This window comes from Salmo salar, chromosome 20 (assembly GCF_965601325.2).
Source record: "Salmo salar chromosome 20, fSalSal1, whole genome shotgun sequence".
In the NCBI taxonomy this organism is placed as follows: Eukaryota; Metazoa; Chordata; class Actinopteri; order Salmoniformes; family Salmonidae; genus Salmo; species Salmo salar.
In genome coordinates, this window is record NC_138310.1 from 598,819 (window position 1) to 620,072 (window position 21,254).

At 41.9% G+C, this 21,254-nt stretch overlaps 1 protein-coding gene across 3 annotated transcripts in view; it reads right to left on the reverse strand.

The window, feature by feature from the left end:
* The window catches only part of col4a4 (collagen, type IV, alpha 4), a 241,676-nt gene that overhangs the window by 76,310 nt on the left and 144,112 nt on the right, over positions 1-21,254 (reverse strand). For all 3 annotated transcript variants that reach the window (XM_082966130.1, XM_082966129.1, XM_082966128.1), the window contains 5 exons: positions 19,097-19,186; positions 11,965-12,125; positions 8,136-8,205; positions 4,969-5,075; positions 69-252 (listed from right to left, as the gene is read on the reverse strand). In XM_082966130.1, coding sequence (XP_082822256.1) covers positions 69-252; positions 4,969-5,075; positions 8,136-8,205; positions 11,965-12,125; positions 19,097-19,186 — 612 coding nt within the window. The remainder of the gene's footprint in view (positions 1-68; positions 253-4,968; positions 5,076-8,135; positions 8,206-11,964; positions 12,126-19,096; positions 19,187-21,254) is intronic.

The window sequence follows — 21,254 nt, forward strand, 5'->3', positions numbered from 1 at the left end:
GAGTAATGAATGCTGATTTCCAACCCTGATCTGTCTTTGTGTTTCACACACACTGACAAGCTCCTTACCCCTGACTCCTTTGAGCCCAGGAGATCCCCTGAATCCTGGAGGTCCCTGGTCACCTGGGAGTCCCCGTTCCCCCACTGCCCCAATCACATCAGGTCCTGGGGGGCCGACGGGTCCAGCAAGCCCCTTTGGCCCATCATAACCTGGATACCCTCGCTCACCGGGGAATCCTGAGTAACTGTCACCCTGAGTGGAACCAATCAAACTTAGGCTGCATTCCAAATACAGAAAAGACACACTATCTCCCCTTAGCCCTAAAATTAAGTGGACACTTCTGATGACGTATCATGACGTATGATGAGTTGACACTTGCAGGGTGAGGGAAGAATCAATACATTTTAAATGGACAGCTCTTGCCAGGATATTCGTCACTCGTTCGTCCCACGGTTGTGTTTTCAGTCATCATGGAACCACCGGTAGCTGTTGTGTGTGCTTTATATGCGCTACAGTCAATTATGATTGCATTTCGTATCTTGGCTAGAAGACAACACATCCGCATCATCGAATACTAGCCACCTGACAATATCAGGTAAATCGAACTATCATTACTTTTACGATATGTGTTTGTGCCGTCATGTGCATTTGTAGCACAATTTCGAACTTATTTACATTCGTTTTTACTTACACGTGTATGTTGACTTCTCCATATTGATGTTGGTTTTAAGTTTTGGCTGACTTTTCTTAGTGGATGTGCAATCATCGCAAATTGAATTATGGGGTGTTTCAGGCCCCAGAGCGAACAGAATTGTACACTTGCTTAGCTAATTGTTTGGACCGACCTCAAAGATGGCCAAGGGGATTCCCCCAAATCTGAAAATGGCGCCGGAAGAAATGGCAGCAGTTTTACGGGCGCCCAACCAATTGCGCTATTATGTGGTTTTTTTGCGTTATTTGTAACTTATTTTGTACATAATGTTTCTGCCACCGTATCTTATGGCAAAAAAGAGCTTCTGGATATCAGGACAGCGATCATTTACCTTGCATTAGACGAAGATTTTGTCTTCAACAAGCAGGACGCACAGGACATTCTCCGTACACCCGACAAGGCCAACATTCCAGTTATTTGCAAGAGGAAGAGAAGCAGGTACAGAGGACACAGAGCGGGATGCCTCGTGAGGATCCGCAGAAGGCGAGTGGGAAAGCTTACCGTCAATATTACTCGCCAACGTGCAATCACTGGACAATAAATTAGACGAGGTACGATCACAAATATCCTACCAACGGGAAATCAAAAACTGTAATATCCTATGTTTCACAGAATCGTGGCTGAATGATGACATGGATATTCAGCTAGCGGGATATACGCTGCACCGACAAGATAGAACAGCACACTCCGGTAAAACGAGGGGGGACGGTCTGTGCATATTTGTAAACAACAGCTGGTGCACGAAATCTAAGGAAGTCTAGATTTTGCTCGCCTGAAGTAGAGTATCTTGTGATAAATTGCAGGCCACACTACTTGCCTAGAGTTTTCAGCTATACTTTTCTAAGCTGTTTATTTACCACCACAGACGGATGCTGGCACTAAGACAGCACTCAGTCAGCTGTATAAGGAAATAAGCAAACAGGAAACCACTCACCCAGAGGCGGCGCTCCTAGTGGCCGGAGACTTTAACGCAGGGAAACTTAAATGAGTTCTACCTAATTTCTATCAACATGTTAAATGTGCAACCAGAGGGGAAAAAATTGTAGATCACCTGTACTCCACACACAGAGATGCGTACAAAGCTCTCCCTCGCCCTCCATTTGGTAAATCCGACCACAACTCTATACTCCTTATTCCTGCTTACAAGCAAAAATTAAAGCAGGAAGCACCGGTGACTCGGCCTATAAAAAAGTGGACTGTTTTAGGACTGGACTGTTTTACTATCACAGACTGGAACACGTTCCGGGATTCTTCCGATGGCATTGAGGAGTACACCACATCAGTCACTTTATCAATAAGTGCATCGAGGACGTTTTCCCCACAGTACGTACATACCCCAACCAGAAGCCATGGATTACAGGCAACATTTGCACCAAGCTAAAGGGTAGAGCTGCCGCTTTCAAGGTGCGGGACTCTAACCCGGAAGTTTATAAGAATTCCTGCTATGCCCTGCGACGAACCATCAAACAGTCAAAGCGTCAATACAGGGCTAAGATTGAATCATACTACACCGGCTCTGATGCTCGTCTTATGTGGCAGGGCTTGTAAACTATTACAGATTACAAAGGGAAGCACAGCCGCGAGCTGCCCAGTGACACGAGCCTACCAGAAGGGCTAAATCACTTCTATGCTCGTTTCGAGGCAAGCAACATTGAGGCATGCATGAGAGGATCAGCTGTTCCGGACCACTGTGTGATCACGCTCTCCGTAGCCGACGTAAGACCTTTAAACAGGTCAACATTCACAAGGCTGCGGGGCCAGATGGATTACCAGGATGTGTGCTCCGGGCATGTGCTGACCAACTGGCAGGTGTCTTCACTGACATTTTCAACATGTCCCTATCTGAGTCTGTAATACCAACATGTTTCAAGAAGACCACCATAGCCCCTGTGCCCAAGAACACGAAGACAACCTGCCTAAATGACTACAGACACGTAGCACTCACGTCCGTAGCCATGAAGTGCTTTGAAAAGCTGGTAATAGCTCACATCAACACCATTATCCCAGAAACCCTAGACGCACTTCAATTTGCATACCGCCCAAACAGATCCACAGATGATGGAATCTCTATTGCACTCCACACTGCCCTTTCCCACCTGGACAAAAGGAACACCTATGTGAGAATGCTATTCATTGACTACAGCTCAGCGTTCAACACCATAGTACCCTCAAAGTTCATCAATAAGCTAAGGATCCTGGGACTAAACACCTCCCTCTGCAACTGGATCCTGGACTTCCTGACGGGTTGCCCCCAGGTGGTGAGGGTAGGTAGCAACACATCTGCTACGATGATCCTCAACACTGGGGCCCCTCAGGGGTGTGTACTTAGTCCCTTCCTGTACTCCCTGTTCACCCACGACTGCATGGCCAGGCATGACTCCAACACCATTGTTAAGTTTGCAGACGACACAACAGTGGTAGGCCTGATCACCGACAACGACGAGACAGCCTATAGGGAGGAGGTCAGAGACCTGGCCGGGTGGTGCCAGAATAACAACCTATGCCTCAACGTAACCAAGACTAAGGAGATGACTGGGACTACAGGAAAAGGAGGACCGAGCACGCCCCCATTCTCATCGACGGGGCTATAGTGGAGCAGGTTGAGAGCTTCAAGTCCCTTGGTGTCCACATCACCAACAAACTAGAATGGTGCAAACACACCAAGACAGTTGTGAAGAGGGCATGACAAAGCCTATTCCCCCTCAGGAAACTAAAATGATTTAATCCCAGAATTTGCATTGTGTGCGCCCCCCCACCCCTCTTTTACGCTGCTGCTACTCTATGTATACCATATATGCATAATCACTTTAACTATACATTCATGTACATACTACCTCAATTGGCTCGACCAACCAGTGCCTGTATGTAGCCTCGTTACTGTTATAGCCTCACTACTGTATATAGCCTCGCTACTGTTATTTTTCACCGTCTTTTTACTTTTGTTTTTATTTCTTTACTGACCTACTGTTCACCTAATACCTTTTTTGCACTGTTGGTTAGAGCCTGTAAGTAAGCATTTCACTGTTAGGTCTACAACTTTTGTATTCGGCGCACGTGACAAATAAACTTTGATTTGATTTGAAGTGGAGGAGGGTGTGTCTTTTATGTGTTTGAAACGCAGCCTTTTACTAGATGAGTCCATACTCACAAACTTTTGCTTAGACGGGAGTTTTAGACCTTTGGCCTAAATTGGCTAGCTGCTAGATTTTCTCATAGGCAAACCTGGCACAATTAGCCACTATGCTAAGTACGACCAGCTGATCAGAATTATTTTGTCCGGTAACAAATTCCGTTTCAGCCAATTTAAATAGTTTACGTTGAACCAACACTTTTTCATTAGTGTCCTTAAAAGAAGTCCAATGGCACATTCTGTTAATCAAAAGTGTTTGAATCTCACATTAGTTTTTTTCCCCTTTGAAATGTAGAATTACATTTATTGTTTTAGTGTGTTGAGAACGGAAGCGCAGCCAACAGATTGAAAATGTAGATTAAGAATGGATTTAATACGTCTTTCTTCAGCCTTGTAGACAAACACACTGCTAGGACCTAATAATCATATTGCATAGGCTATATTACATGGACGTGTACACCTAAATGTACAACGTTTTATATGTTTTTTTAACAATCACCTACTTTGTCACATATGCATTATTTGACTCGAGGACCAGCAGTGAAGCGTTTTTTCCTCAAAGAAACACCTTGCCTGAGTGAATGTCAAACTCACAGTCATCGTATTTTGCCATCTCTGGTGTTACCGCCACTAGTTAGTTAAAGCAGTAAGGGGTAAATTACAGTTATTTGACAAGACCACGAGCGTCATCCACTTTTTTTTAACGATGTACGAATACAAACTTACATGTTGTATAATTCTCCTACATCTTTACTCCTGTGAAATCACATGGATGTTTGTGAAACAAACAGGCAAAAACTTGGAATATGGTCATACATGTGTATGCGAAAATGTGTCTTTTTGAATTTTGTGTAATGTTAGTAGGCTAGCCTAGTCAAGGATACATCAGGCAATAAATATTGGCACACTTCACTTCTTGTTGCAGACCAAGAGTAACAAAGTAAACCTTGAAGTTGGAGGTTTTAGAATCTCACTATGTCATTATGATGAGGATTTGGGCATCTTAAAGAAACATTAGATCCATGCTTAGGGCCAGACTCCTAGTTCCAGTTCCTTCTGTATGTAACTAAATCACTAACAGTTTGAATATGGCTTTTGGTGACCTTAATGACCTTGGTAGACTCACCTCTGGGCCGGCGTCACCAGGCGCACCTGGCTTCCCTTCGTCTCCTCTCCTTCCAGTGAAGCCTGGACGACCAGCCGGCCCCGGGAGGCCAATGTCTCCCTTCACACCTAGAAACCAACCAGACTTTACACGCTTACATTGTAACTCACATCCAGTGGTCAAAATAAATCAGGTCGCACAAAAAGATTACAGTGCACAAAAAGATTCATACCTCAACAGAGATAGAATAAAATAGTATTACAAGGACCTTCCCAGCAGACAGGGGACATTCTAAGGACATTTGGTGACCTTCATATTAGGCCCGTTTTAGGGTTATGGCGAGACACTATCCCAGCATGCCATTCTCTAGATCTAGGAGTCTTTTGCCTAGAGTTCCCTCTGTCATTGACGACCAGGCCAGGATGTTTTTAGGGTGTTCTCAGGACACTCAGTGTATCAGTTGGCAGGACGTAACCCGGTGGAATATTCCCCCCCCAAAATAATTCTACCCACCTACCTGGGCATCTGCACCCTAATTTCATTATACACTGCCATCGAAGTATTAAGACCCCTGACTTTTTCCACATTTTGTTACGTTAAAGCCTTATTCTAAAATTGATTAAAATGTTTTTTTTCCCCTCAACAATCTGCACACAATACCCCAGCAAAAATTACGCTACAAGCTTGGCACACCTGTATTTGGGAACTTTCTCCCATTCCTCTCTGCAGATCCTCTCAAGCTCAGTCAGGTTGGATGGGGAGCGTTGCTGCACAGCTATTTTCAGGTCTCTCCAGAGATGTTCGATTGGGTTCAAGTCCGGGGTCTGGCTGGGCCACTCAAGGAAATTCAGAGACTTGTCCAGAAGCCACCCGTGCGTTGTCTTGGCTGTGTGCTTAGGGTCATTGTCCTGTTGGAAGGTGAACCTTCACCCCAGTCTGAGGTCCTGAGCACTCTGGAGCAGGTTTTCATCAAGGATCTCTCTGTACTTTAATCCAATCATCTTTGCCTCGATCCTGACTAGTCTCCCAGTCCCTACAGCTGAAAAACATCCCCACAGCATGATGCTGCCACCACCATGCTTCACTGTAAGGATGGTGCCAGGTTTCCTCCAGATGTGATGCTTGGCATTCAGGCCAAAGAGTCCAATCTTGGTTTCATCAGACCAGAGAATCTTGTTTCTTATGGTCTGAGAGTCCTTTAGGTGCTTTTTGGCAATATCCAAGCGAGCTGTCATGTGCCTTTTACTGAGGAGTGGCTTCCGTCTGGCCACTCTACTATAAAGGCCTGATTGGTGGAGTGCTGTAGAGATGGTTGTCCTTCTGGAAGGTTCTCCCATCTCAACAGAGGAACTCTAGAGCTCTGTCAGAGTGACCATTGGGTTCTCGGTCACCTCCCTCACCAAGGCCCTTCTCCCCCGATTGCTCAGTTTGGCCAGGCGACCAGCTCTAGGAAGAGTCTTGGTGGTTCCAAACTTCTTCCATTAAGAATGATGGAGGCCACTGTGTTCTTAGGGACCTTCAATGCTACAGGCCTTTTTATGGTACCTTCCCCAGATCCGTGCCTTGACACATTCCTGTGTCAGAGCTCTAGGGACAATTCGTTTGACCTAATAGCTTGGTTTTTGCTCTGACATACACTGTCAACAGTGGGATCTTATATAGACAGGTGTGTGCCTTTCCAAATCATGTCCAAGCAATTGAATTTAACACAGGTGGACTGCAATCAAGTTATAGAAACATCTCAAGGAAACAGGATTTATATGAACTCAATTTCGAGTCTCATAACAAATAAGGGATTTCTGTTTTTTCTATTTAAGAAATTAGTAAAGATTTCTAAAAACCTGTTTAGCTTTGTCATTATGGGATACTGTGTGTAGATTGCTGAGAATTTTAATTTATTTAATCAATTTTAGAATAAGGCTGCAACATAACAAAATGTTGAAAATGTCAAGGGGTCTGTTACTGTTGCCCAGCCCATCAAGCCCTGATTGGTGAACTACTGATCCATTCACAGACCTTTGTCTGTTGGAAAGGTTAGGGACACCCAACTACACAAACAGTGCTTAACATACAATGTTTTCACTGTACATATTTGACACACATGACTTCATTGTGAATGTTCATATATACAGTAATTACTCTTCAACATGTCGTCATCTGGGATTTGAACTCACAACCTTTGAACTCACAACCATTACAATATTCCAGCTACGCCACCATTAGTGTTAATTGATTAGTAGTATTTGGTTTCATTTAAAAAATAATAATAATAATTATATTCACGGTTTTCAATTTAAGTTTAATTCTTTTTTTTAAATATATATAAATGCATTATGTGGGTTGAATTGTGTAACAACACATAATAAAATAATTGATGGTATTTAGTATTTATACTGAAAAAATATATAAATGCAATATGCTACAATTCCAAAGATTTGACTGAGTTACAGTTCATATAAGGAAATCAGTCAATTGAAATAAATGCATTAGGCCCTAATCTATGGATTTCACATGACTGGCCAGGGGTACAGCCATGGGTGGGCCTGAGAGGTCATAGGCCCACCCGCTTGGCAGCCAGGCCCAGCCAATCAGAACAAGTTTTTCCCCACAAAAGAGCTTTATTACAGACATAAATACTCCTCAGCACCACCACCCCTCCTTAGACGATCCCACAGGTGAGGAAGCCGGATGTGGAGTTCCTGGGCAGGCGTGGTTACATGTGGTCTGCGGTTGTGATGCCGTTGGATGTACTGCCAAATTCTCTAACATGATGTTGAAGGCAGCTTATGGTAAAGAAATTAACATAAAATTATCTGAACATTCAATTCTGTGGTATTGTGTTATGTGACAAAACGGCACATTTTAAAGTGGCCTTTTACTGTTCCCAGCACAAGGTGCACCTGTGTAATGAGCATGCTGTTAAATCAGCTTCTTGATATGCCACACCTGTCAGATGGATGGATAATCTTGGCAAAGGAGAAATGCTCACTAACAGGGATGTAAACAAATTCCTCCACAAAATGTTAGAGCAATACGCTTGTTGTGCATATGGAAAACTTAAGGGATCTTTAATTTCAGCTCATGGGACCAACAATTTTTACATTTTACGTTCATATTTTTGTTCAGTATGAATACATCCAATGGCAAGATAGAATGTTCAAAATCGACCAATGAAAAGTCACCCTTACCTTTAATGCATAGATAGACGTCACCTTTCTGACCTTTTGGACCCCGGACACCTGCAAATCCTGGGAAGCCCTATAAAATTGATAATTTTGTTTTTATCAACTCAACATTAACCTGGTTCTGTTTGTTGTGTATTGCCTTGGCTAAGCATTGCAACTATAGGATCAGTTATGGTTGGGCAGGAGTTGTCCCAGAGGTGCCAATTGGCCTATAGGCAGGCTACATGCTGCACATAGGGCCCTGTGAATTGCAGGACATTAACATTTTTCTCTCCGCCGCCAAGAGGGAGCTCACTAAAATGTTTTGATCACGACTTGGGGGGGGCCACGCAACCAAATCTTGCTTACTTTACTGGGCCTAGGGTGCATGATCTGTGCCTTGATATTCTGGTTCTCATGGAGATCTGGCTCAAGGGTTCGATCAAGGATATGGACAATGAAATTGCTGATTACAACATCTTCAGGTGTGATAGACTGAAAAGGAGGGAGTGGTGGCCACATATGTGAAATCGACTCGTTCTCTAAGTGTCACTATCCCCCAAAAGTTTGTGTTTGGTTGTAGCTGTGGCGTCACACCAAAATACGCATTTGTTTGTAGTAGGGATCGCCCCTTGCTGCACTGATGGAAGCGGTTGATACTATTCTGAATATTTTAAACCTTTTCTGTGATCTGAGTTTAGTTATTTTATGAGATTTTTACTTTGTGGCTTACCCCGGCCTCTGATCATTTGAAGAATATTTGTTTTGACTTTAACCTGACTTCCACCCCCACAAGTACCTATTGAGTGGTGTATTTTCTAATGACATCAGTGATAACTTTCCTATTGTATGTATTAGAGATAACAAACATAAAAACATTGATCCTTGTATAATTATGAAGATACATTTTTATTTTACTCCTCTATCAGCTGCATGCCTGAACCTGAATTGGCTCTTGAACTTTTCTCAACTATTGTTATATCTCCAGCAGACTAACATGCTTGCTTTAAACGCCTTAGAGTTAAAAATAGAACAAATCCTTGGTTCTCTATAGAACTTAAAGATCTCATTATGATGAGAAATCAGGTAAAAAAGCTGACTCGGCACTGTGCTGCCCTCTTTATTGACATATTGATGGCTTTCAGTTAGGTTTCCTTGAAATGAAGAAAGGTGTCCCATGGTGATCCATTTTAGGTCCTGTACTTTTTACTGTCTATATAAACAATGTTGATCTATCTGCAAAAAAAACTAAAAACATACACCTGTATCCAAATGACACTGTTGTGTGTGCTATTGCCCCCATGTTTGACCCGGCTCCTTTGGAGGTTCAATCTGCCTTTATTGCTTTGCAGAAAGCCTTTGTTGAACTGAAACTGGTATTTAATGCCGGTAAAACCAAGTATATGTTATTCTCCAAATCATGTAAAAATGTATCTGATTATTCATGCATATTTACATTGGTTGGTGCCCTCATTGATCGTGCCCCCACAAAAAATAACTCAGTATCTGGATTGACGAAAAGCTATCTTTCAAAAAGCATGTTGATGAGTTAGTTAAGAAATGAAGAATTAAAATGGGCTTCCTTTATAGGAATAGGTCATGCCAGTCATTAAATAGCAGAAAACAAATAATGCAGTTAACATTCATACTGGCTCTAAAATATGGCGATATTCTCTATTTGAATGCAGCTGCCACTGTATTGAAGCCATTGAAAGCAGTTTATCATAACGCACTATGCTTTATTAAGGGTGATAGGTTCTGTACACATCACTACATTCTGTATCAGAAAGTGGGCTGGCCCTCTTTGAAGTCTCGTAGATTGATGCATTGCACTATATTTGTTTATAAAGGCCTACTGCATAAGGTTCTGCTGTACCTTTCTTCATTGTTAACTTACAGATGTACGAGATACCAGACCCAGTCTCAGGGATGGATAACACTGGAGATCCTTTCGATCTAAACTGAGTTAGGTAAATCTGCTTTTATTATTTCCGCACCTTACTTGTGGAATAATTTCCAAGGCTAAAGAATGTTGATTAATTGGTGCCTCAAAGACAATTAAAAGGCTGATTGAGGACCTTTTTACTGAAGAATGTGTTTGTTTTCTATGATTGTGTTTTCCTTTTTGTGTATTGATGTGTACAGTGCATTTGGAAAGCATTTGATTAAAATGGATTAAGTTAAATATTTTCCTCATCAATCTACACACAATACTGCATAATGCCAAAGCGAAAACAGGTTTTTAGATATTTTTGCAAATGTATTAAAAATAAAAAAACAGATACTTTATTTACATACCATTCAGACCCTTTGCTATGAGACTCCATTGATCATCCTTGAGATGTTTCTACAACTTGATTGGAGTCCACCTGTGGTAAATTCAATTGTTTGGACATGATTTGGAAAGGCACACACCTGCCAATATAAGGTTCCATAGTTGACAGTGGAAGTCAGAGCAAAAACCAACCCATGAGGTCGAATGAATTGTCCGTAGAGCGCAGAGACAAGATTGTGTCGAGGCACAGATCTGGGAAAGGGTACCCAAACATTTCTTCAGCGTTGAAGGTCCCCAAGAACACAGTGGTCTCCATCATTCTTAAATGGAAGAAGTTTTGAAACTGAGCAATCGGCCAAACTGAGCAATCTGGGGAGAAGGAACTTGGTTAGAGAGGTGACCAAGAACCCGATGGTCACTGTGACAGAGCTCCAGAGTTCCTCTGTGGAGATGGGAGAACATTCCAGAAGGACAACCATATATGCAGCACTCTACCATTCAGGCCTTTATGGTAGAGTAGCCAGACGGAAGCCACTCCTCAGTAAAAGGCACATAACAGCCCGCTTGGAGTTTGCCAAAAGGCACCTAAAGGACTCTCAGACAATGATAAACAAAATTCTCTGGTCTGATGAAAGCAAGATTGGACTCTTTGGCCTGAATGTCAAGTGTCACGTCTGGACGAAACATGGCACCATCCCTACGGTGAAGCATGGTGGTAGCAGCATCATGCTGTGGGGATGTTTTTCAGCGGCAGGGACTGGGAGACTAGTCAGGATTGAGGCAAAGATGAACGCCGCAAAGTACAGAGTGATCCTTGATGAAAACCTGTTCCAGAGCGCTCAGGACCTGAGTGGGGCGATGGTTTTACCTTCCAACACGACAACGACCTGGCCAAGACAACGCAGGAGTAGCTTTGGGACAAGTCTCAAAGTGCTTGAGTGGCCCAACCAGAGCCCGGACATGAACCCGATTGAACATCTCTAGTGAGACCTTAAAATAGCTGTACAGCGACGCTCTCCATCCAACCTGACAGAGCTTGAGAGGATCGGGAGAAAAGAATGGGAGAAGAATGGGAGAAACTCCCCAAATACAGGCGTGCCAAGCTTGTAGCGTCATACTCAAGAAGGCTCGATGCTGTAATTACTGCGAATGACACTTCAGCAAAGTACTGAGTAAAGGGTCTGAATACTTATGTAAATGTTATATTTAATTATTTCATTTTTTTATAGATTTGCAAACATTTCTGAAAACCTGTTTTTGCTTTGTCATTATGGGGTATTGTGTATAGAATTGATGAGGGAAAAAACGATTTAACACATTTTAGAATAAGGCTGTAATGTAACAAAATGTGAAAAAAGTCAAGGGGTCTGAATTCTTTCCGAATGCACTGTATATTGATGTGTATAGTGTATATTGATGTCCATTGATGTGTATACAGGGCTCATCTGTAAAAGAGATCTTGGTCTCAGCATGACCCTGTCAAAATAAAGGTTAAATAAAAATATATTTTTTCCTGATCCGCTCACAGGGTCAGGAAAAACTCTTGGTCTTAGTTAGAACACTGACAATGATACTCACGTCTGCCCCACTTCTTCCTATGTCTCCGGGAAAACCAATGTTGCCCCTCAGGCCTGGTGCCCCACAAAGTCCTGGTAACCCTGGTAATCCCGGAATCCCCACGAGGCCAGGGTCTCCCTTTGAAGGCGGGAGAAGCTCACAATCACAATCACCATCACTTCCTAAAAACAATGAGACAAAGTGAATAAGAAAGATACAGGATTAGGGTTTCACTAATTTGACAAAGGGGCCAATTACATATATTGACATGATCCAAGGGGCCAGAAAATGGTGCACAATTCATAATTATTTAATGTATGGTGGGCCACACAATAAATGGCTTGCAGGCCACATTTGGCCGGACATATGCTGTGTTGTGCACCCCATAGAATACAAAAAGGCATAGAGTACAGATGCAGGATCTTAATTTGATAACTTCTTTGTAGATAAGAATATTTCTGCTTAGCAGGACATGCAAACTTGTAGTGTATTTGATTTTTAAAAAGGGTTCTAAATTTTGTAATTTCCACTTTGAAATTTCAGACATGATTTGGGTTTGCCCTAACAAAAAATGTATCAACCCCTGCAAAAATGTACATTCATTATAATCCACATAATAATTCACACTTTCTGTTGCTGCAGGATTGTTTTCCTGCTGTTGCAAACTGGCTCGAATTAAGATCCTATGAGAAAGGTACAGGATAGCTGTGTACAATGGCAGCCTACACACTGAGTGTACAAACATTAGGAACACCAGCTCTTTCCATGCCATAGACTGACCAGGTTAACCCAGCTGAAAGCTATGATCCCTTATTGATGTCACCTATTAAATTTATTGATGTCACCACTTATTTATTTTAGTCAGGTCTAAAGGAACATTATATGAAGAAAATGTATTTCAAAAGAACAGAATAGGAGTTGGCCTACTGTATGTTATCTGGCTATGTTCCATGCCATAGGCTGTAGGCTTATTTATTTAGCTGACAAGAAGTCCTGTGCCATTATTCTATATTATATGATTTTATAGTAAGAAGAATATACAGTGAACAAATATATAAACTCATCATGCAACAATTTCAAGATTTTACAGTTCATATCAGTCAAATGAAATACATTAATTAAAATCCTAATCTATGGATTTCACATGACTAGGAATACAGATTTGCATCTGTTGGTCACCCCACCTTAAAAAAAAACTAGGTGCGTGGATCATAAAACTAGTCAGTATCTGCTGTGACCACCATTTACCTCAAGCAGCGCGACACATCTCCTTCGCATTGAGTTGATCAGGCAGTTGATTGTGGCCTGCGGGAATGTTGTCCCACTCTTCAAAAACTCTAGAGCACCTTTACTGCACACACAGAGACTCATACAAAGCTTTCCCTCACCCTCCATTTGGTAAATCTGACCATAATTCTATCCTCCTGATTCCTGATTACAAGCAAAACTAAAGCAGGAAGCACCAGTGACTCGGACAATAAAGAAGTGATCAAATAACGCAGATACTAAGCTACATGACTGTTTTGCTGTCGTCCCCACAGTGACCGTACCTACATACCCCAACCAGAAGCCATGGATTACAGGCAACATCCCCACTGAGCTAAACGGTAGAGCTGCCGCTTTCAAGGAGCGGGACTCGGACCCTTATAAGAAATCCCGCCATGGGGCGGCAGGTTGCCTAGTGGTTAGAGCGTTGGGCCAGTAACCGAAAGGTTGCTAGATCGAATCTCCGAGCTGACAAGGTAAAAATCTGTCGCTCTGCCCCTGAACAAGGCAGTTATCCCACTGTTCCTAGGCTGTCATTGTAAATAAGAATATGTTCTTAACTGACTTGCCTAGTTAAATAAAGGTAAAAAATAAAACCTGCCTAAATGACTACTGACCCGTAGCACTCACGTCTGTTGCCATGATGTGCTTTGAAAGGCTGGTCATGGCTCACATCAACACCATTATCCCAGAAACCCTAGACCCACTTCGATATACATTCCACCCCAACAGATCCACAGATGATGTAATCTCTATTGCACTCCACACTGCCCTTTCCCACCTGGACAAAAGGAACACCTACATGAGAATGCTATTCATTGACTACAGCTCAGCGTTCAACACCATAGTGCCCTCAAAGCTCATTACTAAGCTCAAGGACCCTGAGACTAAACACCACCCTCTGCAACTGGATCCTGGACTTCCTGATGGCCATCCCCAGGTGGTAAGGATAGGTAACAACACATCTGCCATGCTGATCCTCAACACGGGGGCCTCTCAGGGGTGCGTGCTCAGTCCCTTCCTGTACTCCATGTTCACCCATGACTGCACGGCAAGCGGTACCGGAGCGCCAAGCCTAGGTCCAAAAGGCTTCTTAACAGCTTCTACCCCCTAGCCACAAGACTCCTGAACAGCTAATCAAATGGCTACCCAGACTATTTGCATTGTCCCCGTCCCCCCCTCTTTTACACTGCTGCTACTCTCTGTTGATTATCAATACATAGTCACTTTAATGTTACCTACATGTACATATTACCTCAAATACCTCGACTAACCTGTGCCCCTGCAAATTGACTCTGTACTGGTACCACCTGTATATAGCCTCCCTACTGTTATTTTACTGCTGCTCTTTAATTATTAGTTTTTTTATTTTGTACTTATAAAAAAAAAAATCTTAACTGCATTGTTGGTTAACGGCTTGTAAGTAAGCATTTCACTGTTGTATTCGGTGCATGTGACAAATAAAATTGGATTAGATTTTTTATTTAATTTGCTGTGCGAAGTTGATGGATATTGGCGGGAACTGGAACACGCTGTCATACACGTCGATCCAGAGCATCCCAAACATGCTCAATGGGTTACATGTCTGGTGAGTATGCAGGCCATGGAAGAACAGGAACATTTTCAGATTCCAGGAATTGTGTACAGATCCTTGCAACATGGGGCTGTGCATTATCATGCTGAAACATGAGGTGATGGCGGTGGATGAATGGCATGACAATGGGCCTCAGGATCTCATCACAGTATCTCTGTGCATTCAAATGACCATCGATGAAATGCAATTGTGTTTGTTGTCCATGCCTGCCCATACCATAACCCCACCGCCATCATAGGTCACTCTGTTGACAACGTTGACATCAGTAACATGCTAGCCCACACAACGACATATACACTCGGTACAGTTAAAACCAGGATTCATCCTTGAAGAGCACACTTCTCCAGCGTGCCAGTGGTCATTGAATGTGAATATTTGCCCATTGAACTTGGTTACAATGCCAAACTGCAGTCAGGTCAAAACCCCAGTGAGGATGACGAGCACGCAGATGAGCTTCCCTGAGACGGTTTCTGACAGTTTATGCATACATTTTTGGTTGTGCAAACCCACAGTTTCATCAGCTGTCCAGGTGGCTGGTATCAGACGATCCCGCAGGTGAAGAAGCTAGATGCGGAGGTGCTGGGCTGGTTACACGTGGTCGTCGGTTGTGGGGCTGGTTGGACGTACTGCCAAATTCTCTAAAACGACTTTTGAGGTGGCTTATAGTAGAGCAATTAATATTCAATTCTCTGGGAAAAGCTTTGGTGGACATTCCTGCAGTCAGCATGCCAATTGCACGCTCCCTCAAAACCTGCACACTCTCACATTGTGTTGTGTGACAAAACTGCACATTTTAGAGTGGCCTTAGTATTGTCCCCAGCAGAAGGTGCACCTGTGTAATGTTCATGATGTTTAACTTGTTATGGATAGGGGGCAGTATTTTCACGGCCGGATAAAAAACGTACCCGATTTAATCTGGTTATTACTCCTGCCCAGAAACTAGAATATGCATATAATTAGTAGCTTTGGATAGAAAACACTCCAAAGTTTCTAAAACTGTTTGAATGGTGTCTGTGAGTATAACAGAACTCAAATGGCAGGCCAAAACCTGAGAAGATTCTGTACAGGAAGTACCCTGTCTGACCATTTCTTGGCCTTCTTTGTCATCTCTATCCACAACAGAGGATCTCTGCTGTAACGTGACACTTTCTAAGGCTCCCATAGGCTCTCAGAAGTCGCCAGAACGTTGAATGATGACTCTGCAGTCTCTGGCTGAAAAACAGTAGCGCATTTGGATAGTGGTCGATCTGAGAACAATGAGACGGGCGTGCGCATGCACGTGAAGAGGCCATTTTACATTTTCAGTCTTTGAACGAAAACAACTACTCCCGGTCTAAATATTATCGCTATTTTACGAGAAAAATCTGATTTTAAACAGCGTTTGACATGCTTCGAAGTACGGTAATGGAATATTTTGAATTTTTTTGTCACGAAACGCGCCGGTGCGTCACCCTTCGTTACCCTTCGGATAGTGTCTTGAATGCACGAACAAAACGCCGCTATTTGGATATAACTATGGATTATTTGGAACCAAACCAACATTTGTTGTTGAAGTAGAAGTCCTGGGAGTGCATTCTGACAAAGAACAGCAAAGGTAATCCAATTTTTCTTATAGTAAATCTGAGTTTGGTGAGTACCAAACTTGGTGGGTGTCAAAATAGCTAGCCTGTGATGGCCGGGCTATCTACTCAGAATATTGCAAAATGTGCTTTCACCGAAAAGCTATTTTAAAATCGGACACCGCGATTGCATAAAGGAGTTCTGTATCTATAATTCTTAAAATAATTGTTATGTTTTTTTGTGAACGTTTATTGTGAGTAATTTAGTAAATTCACCGGAAGTGTTCGGTGGGAATGCTAGTTCTGAACGTCACATGCTAATGTAAAAAGCTGGTTTTTGATATAAATATGAACTTGATTGAACAAAACATGCATGTATTGTATAACATAATGTCCTAGGAGTGTCATCTGATGAAGATCATCAAAGGTTAGTGCTGCATTTAGCTGTGGTTTTGGTTTTTGGGACATTATATGCTAGCTTGAAAAATGGGTGTCTGATTATTTCTGGCTGGGTACTCTCTTGACATAATCTAATGTTTTGCTTTCGTTGTAAAGCCTTTTTGAAATCGGACAGTGTGGTTAGATTAACGAGAGTCTTGTCTTTAAAATGGTGTAAAATAGTCATATGTTTGAAAAATGGAAGTTTTCGGATTTTCGAGGAGTTTGTATTTCGCGCCACGGCCTATCATTAGATATTGGAGCGGTGTTCCGCTAGCGGAACGTCTAGATGTAAGAGGTTAATCAGCTTCTTGATATGCCACACCTGTCTGGTGGATGGATAATCTTGACAAAGGATAAATGCTTTTTGTATCGTATAGAACATTTCTGGGATCTTTAATTTCAGTTCATGAAACATGGGACCAACACTTTACATGTTGCGTTTATATTTTTGTAAAGTATAATTGAAATAGAAAGTATATTTTTACCATTCCAGAGCAAGTGCGCATATGAGCGCAAAAGTGATCATTTGAAACATTTGATTTAGAATTATTTGGTAACTTTAGTTGTGAATGATAAAAATCTTAGAATGTCTTGCAGCCCACAAAATATATGTGGGCTGCATGATGTGACTATAGGCTATTGATTATTTGAGAAAGTAGCAACAAAAAAAATGTGCGCTCTGTTCTGTGCCTCAGGCTACACAGTTGTTCTCTCATCAAGTGATCATATTTTCACCCATCAGACTATTTTCAATTTAATCCTGTCTTTACATATTAATGTAAAATTAGTTTTGATTTAGAATGGCCAATTATCAAATGGGCAGAAACAGAGGCAGGGGGAAAAAACATGTTATCTGTATGCACTCGAATTGCGAATGGAGGCGCACGCTTTCCCACCGGTCTGTTTTTCAATGATGCCAGGTAGGCTACTTCGATTTTATAGTGGAGCATGTGCTTAATATGAGCAGCTGAGAAATAAATATAAGAACACTTATTTCACTCCATGCCACTGTTTGAGGAGCATGCTCTTGTTGCGCAACAGGTGATATTCTGCCCAAACTCTCTATGCCATGGGTTCTCCAGCCCTGTTGCAGCTACCCAGTGCTTCATTTGGGAAACCAAGTGAAATCTGTTCGGGAACATCGACAACATGTTTCACTAAACTGTTGACAGCCCCTCTGCACGCTCGAGAAAGGAATAAAGGAAAAAGAGGAGGAAATGGAAACACATGGTGGTGAGACATTCTGTATAGCTGAAGGTAATGTGTCACCCAATGAATTATGAAAATATTAAAAATTATCAACTAGGCTATTCAAAATCAAATACAAATTCACTATAATTGTAGGCAAACTGTAAGCCATCCGCACTTTTCAATGAACCAACAGCATTGCCTAGGGCAGCGTTTCCCAAACTCGGTCAGCATTTCCCAAACTCGGTCCTCGGGACCCCAAGGGGTGCACGTTGATTCAAATGATCAAAGCTTGATGATTAGTTGATTATTTGAATCAGCTGTGTATTGCTAGGGCAAATAACAAAACGTGCATCCCTTGGGGCCCAGAGGACCGAGTTTGGGAAACCCTGGCCTAGGGCTATACTTTGTCTCCCAGACTCGTGCATAGACATTTTGGAGCATAGCATAAGGTAACCAGTCCATCCAGTATGCATAATAATACAGTCCACACTCGAAGGTGATTACTCAAATGTATTTAATTTTGGATTATGAAACAAAGACATCTTAAATCAGTTTTGTTATTCTGCCATTTGTAATATGTGGTAGCCTATGTATTGTATAATGGCACAATCATAATTTTTATTCTGGGTTTTTCGGGGCTTGGGCTCATAAGCCATGCTTATGAGTGTGGGTGTTATGGGTGTTTTGAATGAATCATCATCTTAGAAAGCACTGTCCATTTCATTGTGTTAGGCTTTGAAACAACATCCACAACAACCGTCTTTTACACTTAGTTTCAACCTGCTGTTGAACTTCTTTAAAAGTACAACACTGTTTTGATGATAAGTGTTTGATGCAATTTTGTATTGTATTTGCTTTGATGTCAGTGGTTAGAAGGACAATAGAGCCCTGAGTACCAGGCCATTAGGACCTGATGGTAGTTAGCAAGTTGGGTACTACCAAAGCATGTCCAGAGTGCATGAAAGGAGATCACATGGCATGTGGAATTTTACCGCGGTCATGACACATGACTGCCGATGTGGCGGTAATACAGTCACTGCAACAGCCCTAGACACGTACTAATAATTCCACATGAATAAACCCATGTTACATAACAACTCACCTTTGCTACCGGGGAACCCTGCAGATCCAGGAGGACCTTGATCTCCATCTGCTCCAAGCTCTCCTGGTGAACCAGGGGTGCAGTACGTACCTGCAGCATAACCATGATTACACACCATAACCGAATATCCCAATGGCTGAGTGAAGGGGTACACAAATATTTTGAGAGATCAATTCAATCGAATCCACAGTGCACTATTCATACATTATGTTTTTATCCTATGGTCGAATGAAATCAATGAATGGTTTTGGGTACTGTAAAAATCACTGCTACTACAATGCAGACTCCCCTCAAAGGAATTCCAGGATCTAATAAAGTGCATGTCTAAATTATTGTGTTTTTAGTCAGGTGTTTATCTTGAGAATATCTTGAGAATTAATTCAAACCAGTGAAACAGGAGTGCTCACCTCCACAACCTATGTGGCGCCCACCCAACACACATCACAAGACACACGATGATGTCATACGAGGGGCACACACAGTATGATGACATCATCCCGGGTGGGACACAATGATGATATCATTGCAGGAGACACAAAGGCATGCAGATCAGACAGGGAATAGGGTTAGCAAAACAAACACAAGTGGAATATTAGCTGACAAGATGATGAAAAATGGAAGCAAACTACACTGGTGACTCGAGGAATCCTGGAGATCCTCAATTGCTATATTTGCACCTTTGGGTTAGTTGAGGGGTTCTTGGAGGAACCTTTAATGTTTCAATGTAGCAAAGGGTTCCTGGAAGAACCCTGGACTACAGGCATGGCTAAGTAGGGGCATGGCTTTCAGATGTCACTTTTAATGCCACCCGTGGGAGTAAATGTCATTCCTGTTCATCTGTTCTGTGGTATTGTCTTCACATGTTAAGGTTGAACAGTGACAGGTTTGTATCTTCAGTGAGGTTTACTGGGGTGTAGGAGTTATTCAAGAGCATTTGCAAATCCTATAGTTGGAATAGTTATGGCTTTATTACTATATATAATCATTAATGTTAATAATATGTTATTAACATATAATAATATTAGAATTTGTAATATGCCTAAATATTGAAGGAACATTTTTATTTGCAGTGTACAAACTTAACATGATGAACAGGAATAAAAACCCACAGTGGAGGTGTTATAATACCCATAAAACCTAGCTGTCAAATAGGGGAATGGTTTTAACAATTTTTCCACCATGCATTTTTTCTATGGGGTATTTTAGAAAAACTTAAAATAAGGGCTATGTTTGTGTAGGCTTACCCTGGCGTGACATTTTGATAACCATGTAAATCTTTCCCGGACAAGGTGACTTATCAATATATTTGGCTTTATTTACTCTCAGATTCAAAAATGCTAATTAGCATCAAAGTAGACATCATGCAAGACTACAAATCCCTGCAGGCTCCTGCTCAACATCTCTAGCTGGCACCTTTGCTATCAGTTACATTTTAAGAAATGTAGCCATTTATTCATTACTACATTTAACTAACATCAGATAGTTAATCCAGAGATTCTTACCTTTGCCTCGACTCGGCAGTCTCCTCTAGATCATCATGGCATTTGTAGCTCTTTATGATAGTCACATTAACAACTAATTAGCATTTCATTGGTTGAGGTTAAATACAGGCAAATATATTGATAAAAGTCACCTTGTCCGAGAGAGATTTACATGGTTATCAAAACGTCACGGTAAGCCTTCCACAAAACACAGACCTTATTTTAAGTGTTTCTAAAAAACGAATGGTAGAAAAACGATTGGAACCATTTCCCTGTTTGACTGCTACGTTTTATGAGTATTATGACTCATACTGTGGTATTCTATGACATTTACTCTATGGGGTGGCCAAAAATAACCACCTGAAAGCCCCGCCTCCAATAAGCAATGCCTCCAATCTTCTGATAGGCTGCCACATCTACAATATATTATTAAAAAGGTTCAAAATTGAACCCATCCCATTACAAAAAGGTTCCTGTTTCAACCATTACACAGGGGTTCCTCGAAGACCCTTTCCCCCCCACAGGCTCCTTTACTTCTAAGAGTGTACACACAACAACATTGCAATACAAGCTGTAAAGAACTTAATAACATTATCTACAGTACCAACACGATTTCTACATTTACAAGCCAGAATCGAGTAGTAGGTGTTGAGTGTTTAAATCCACATTCAGATGCT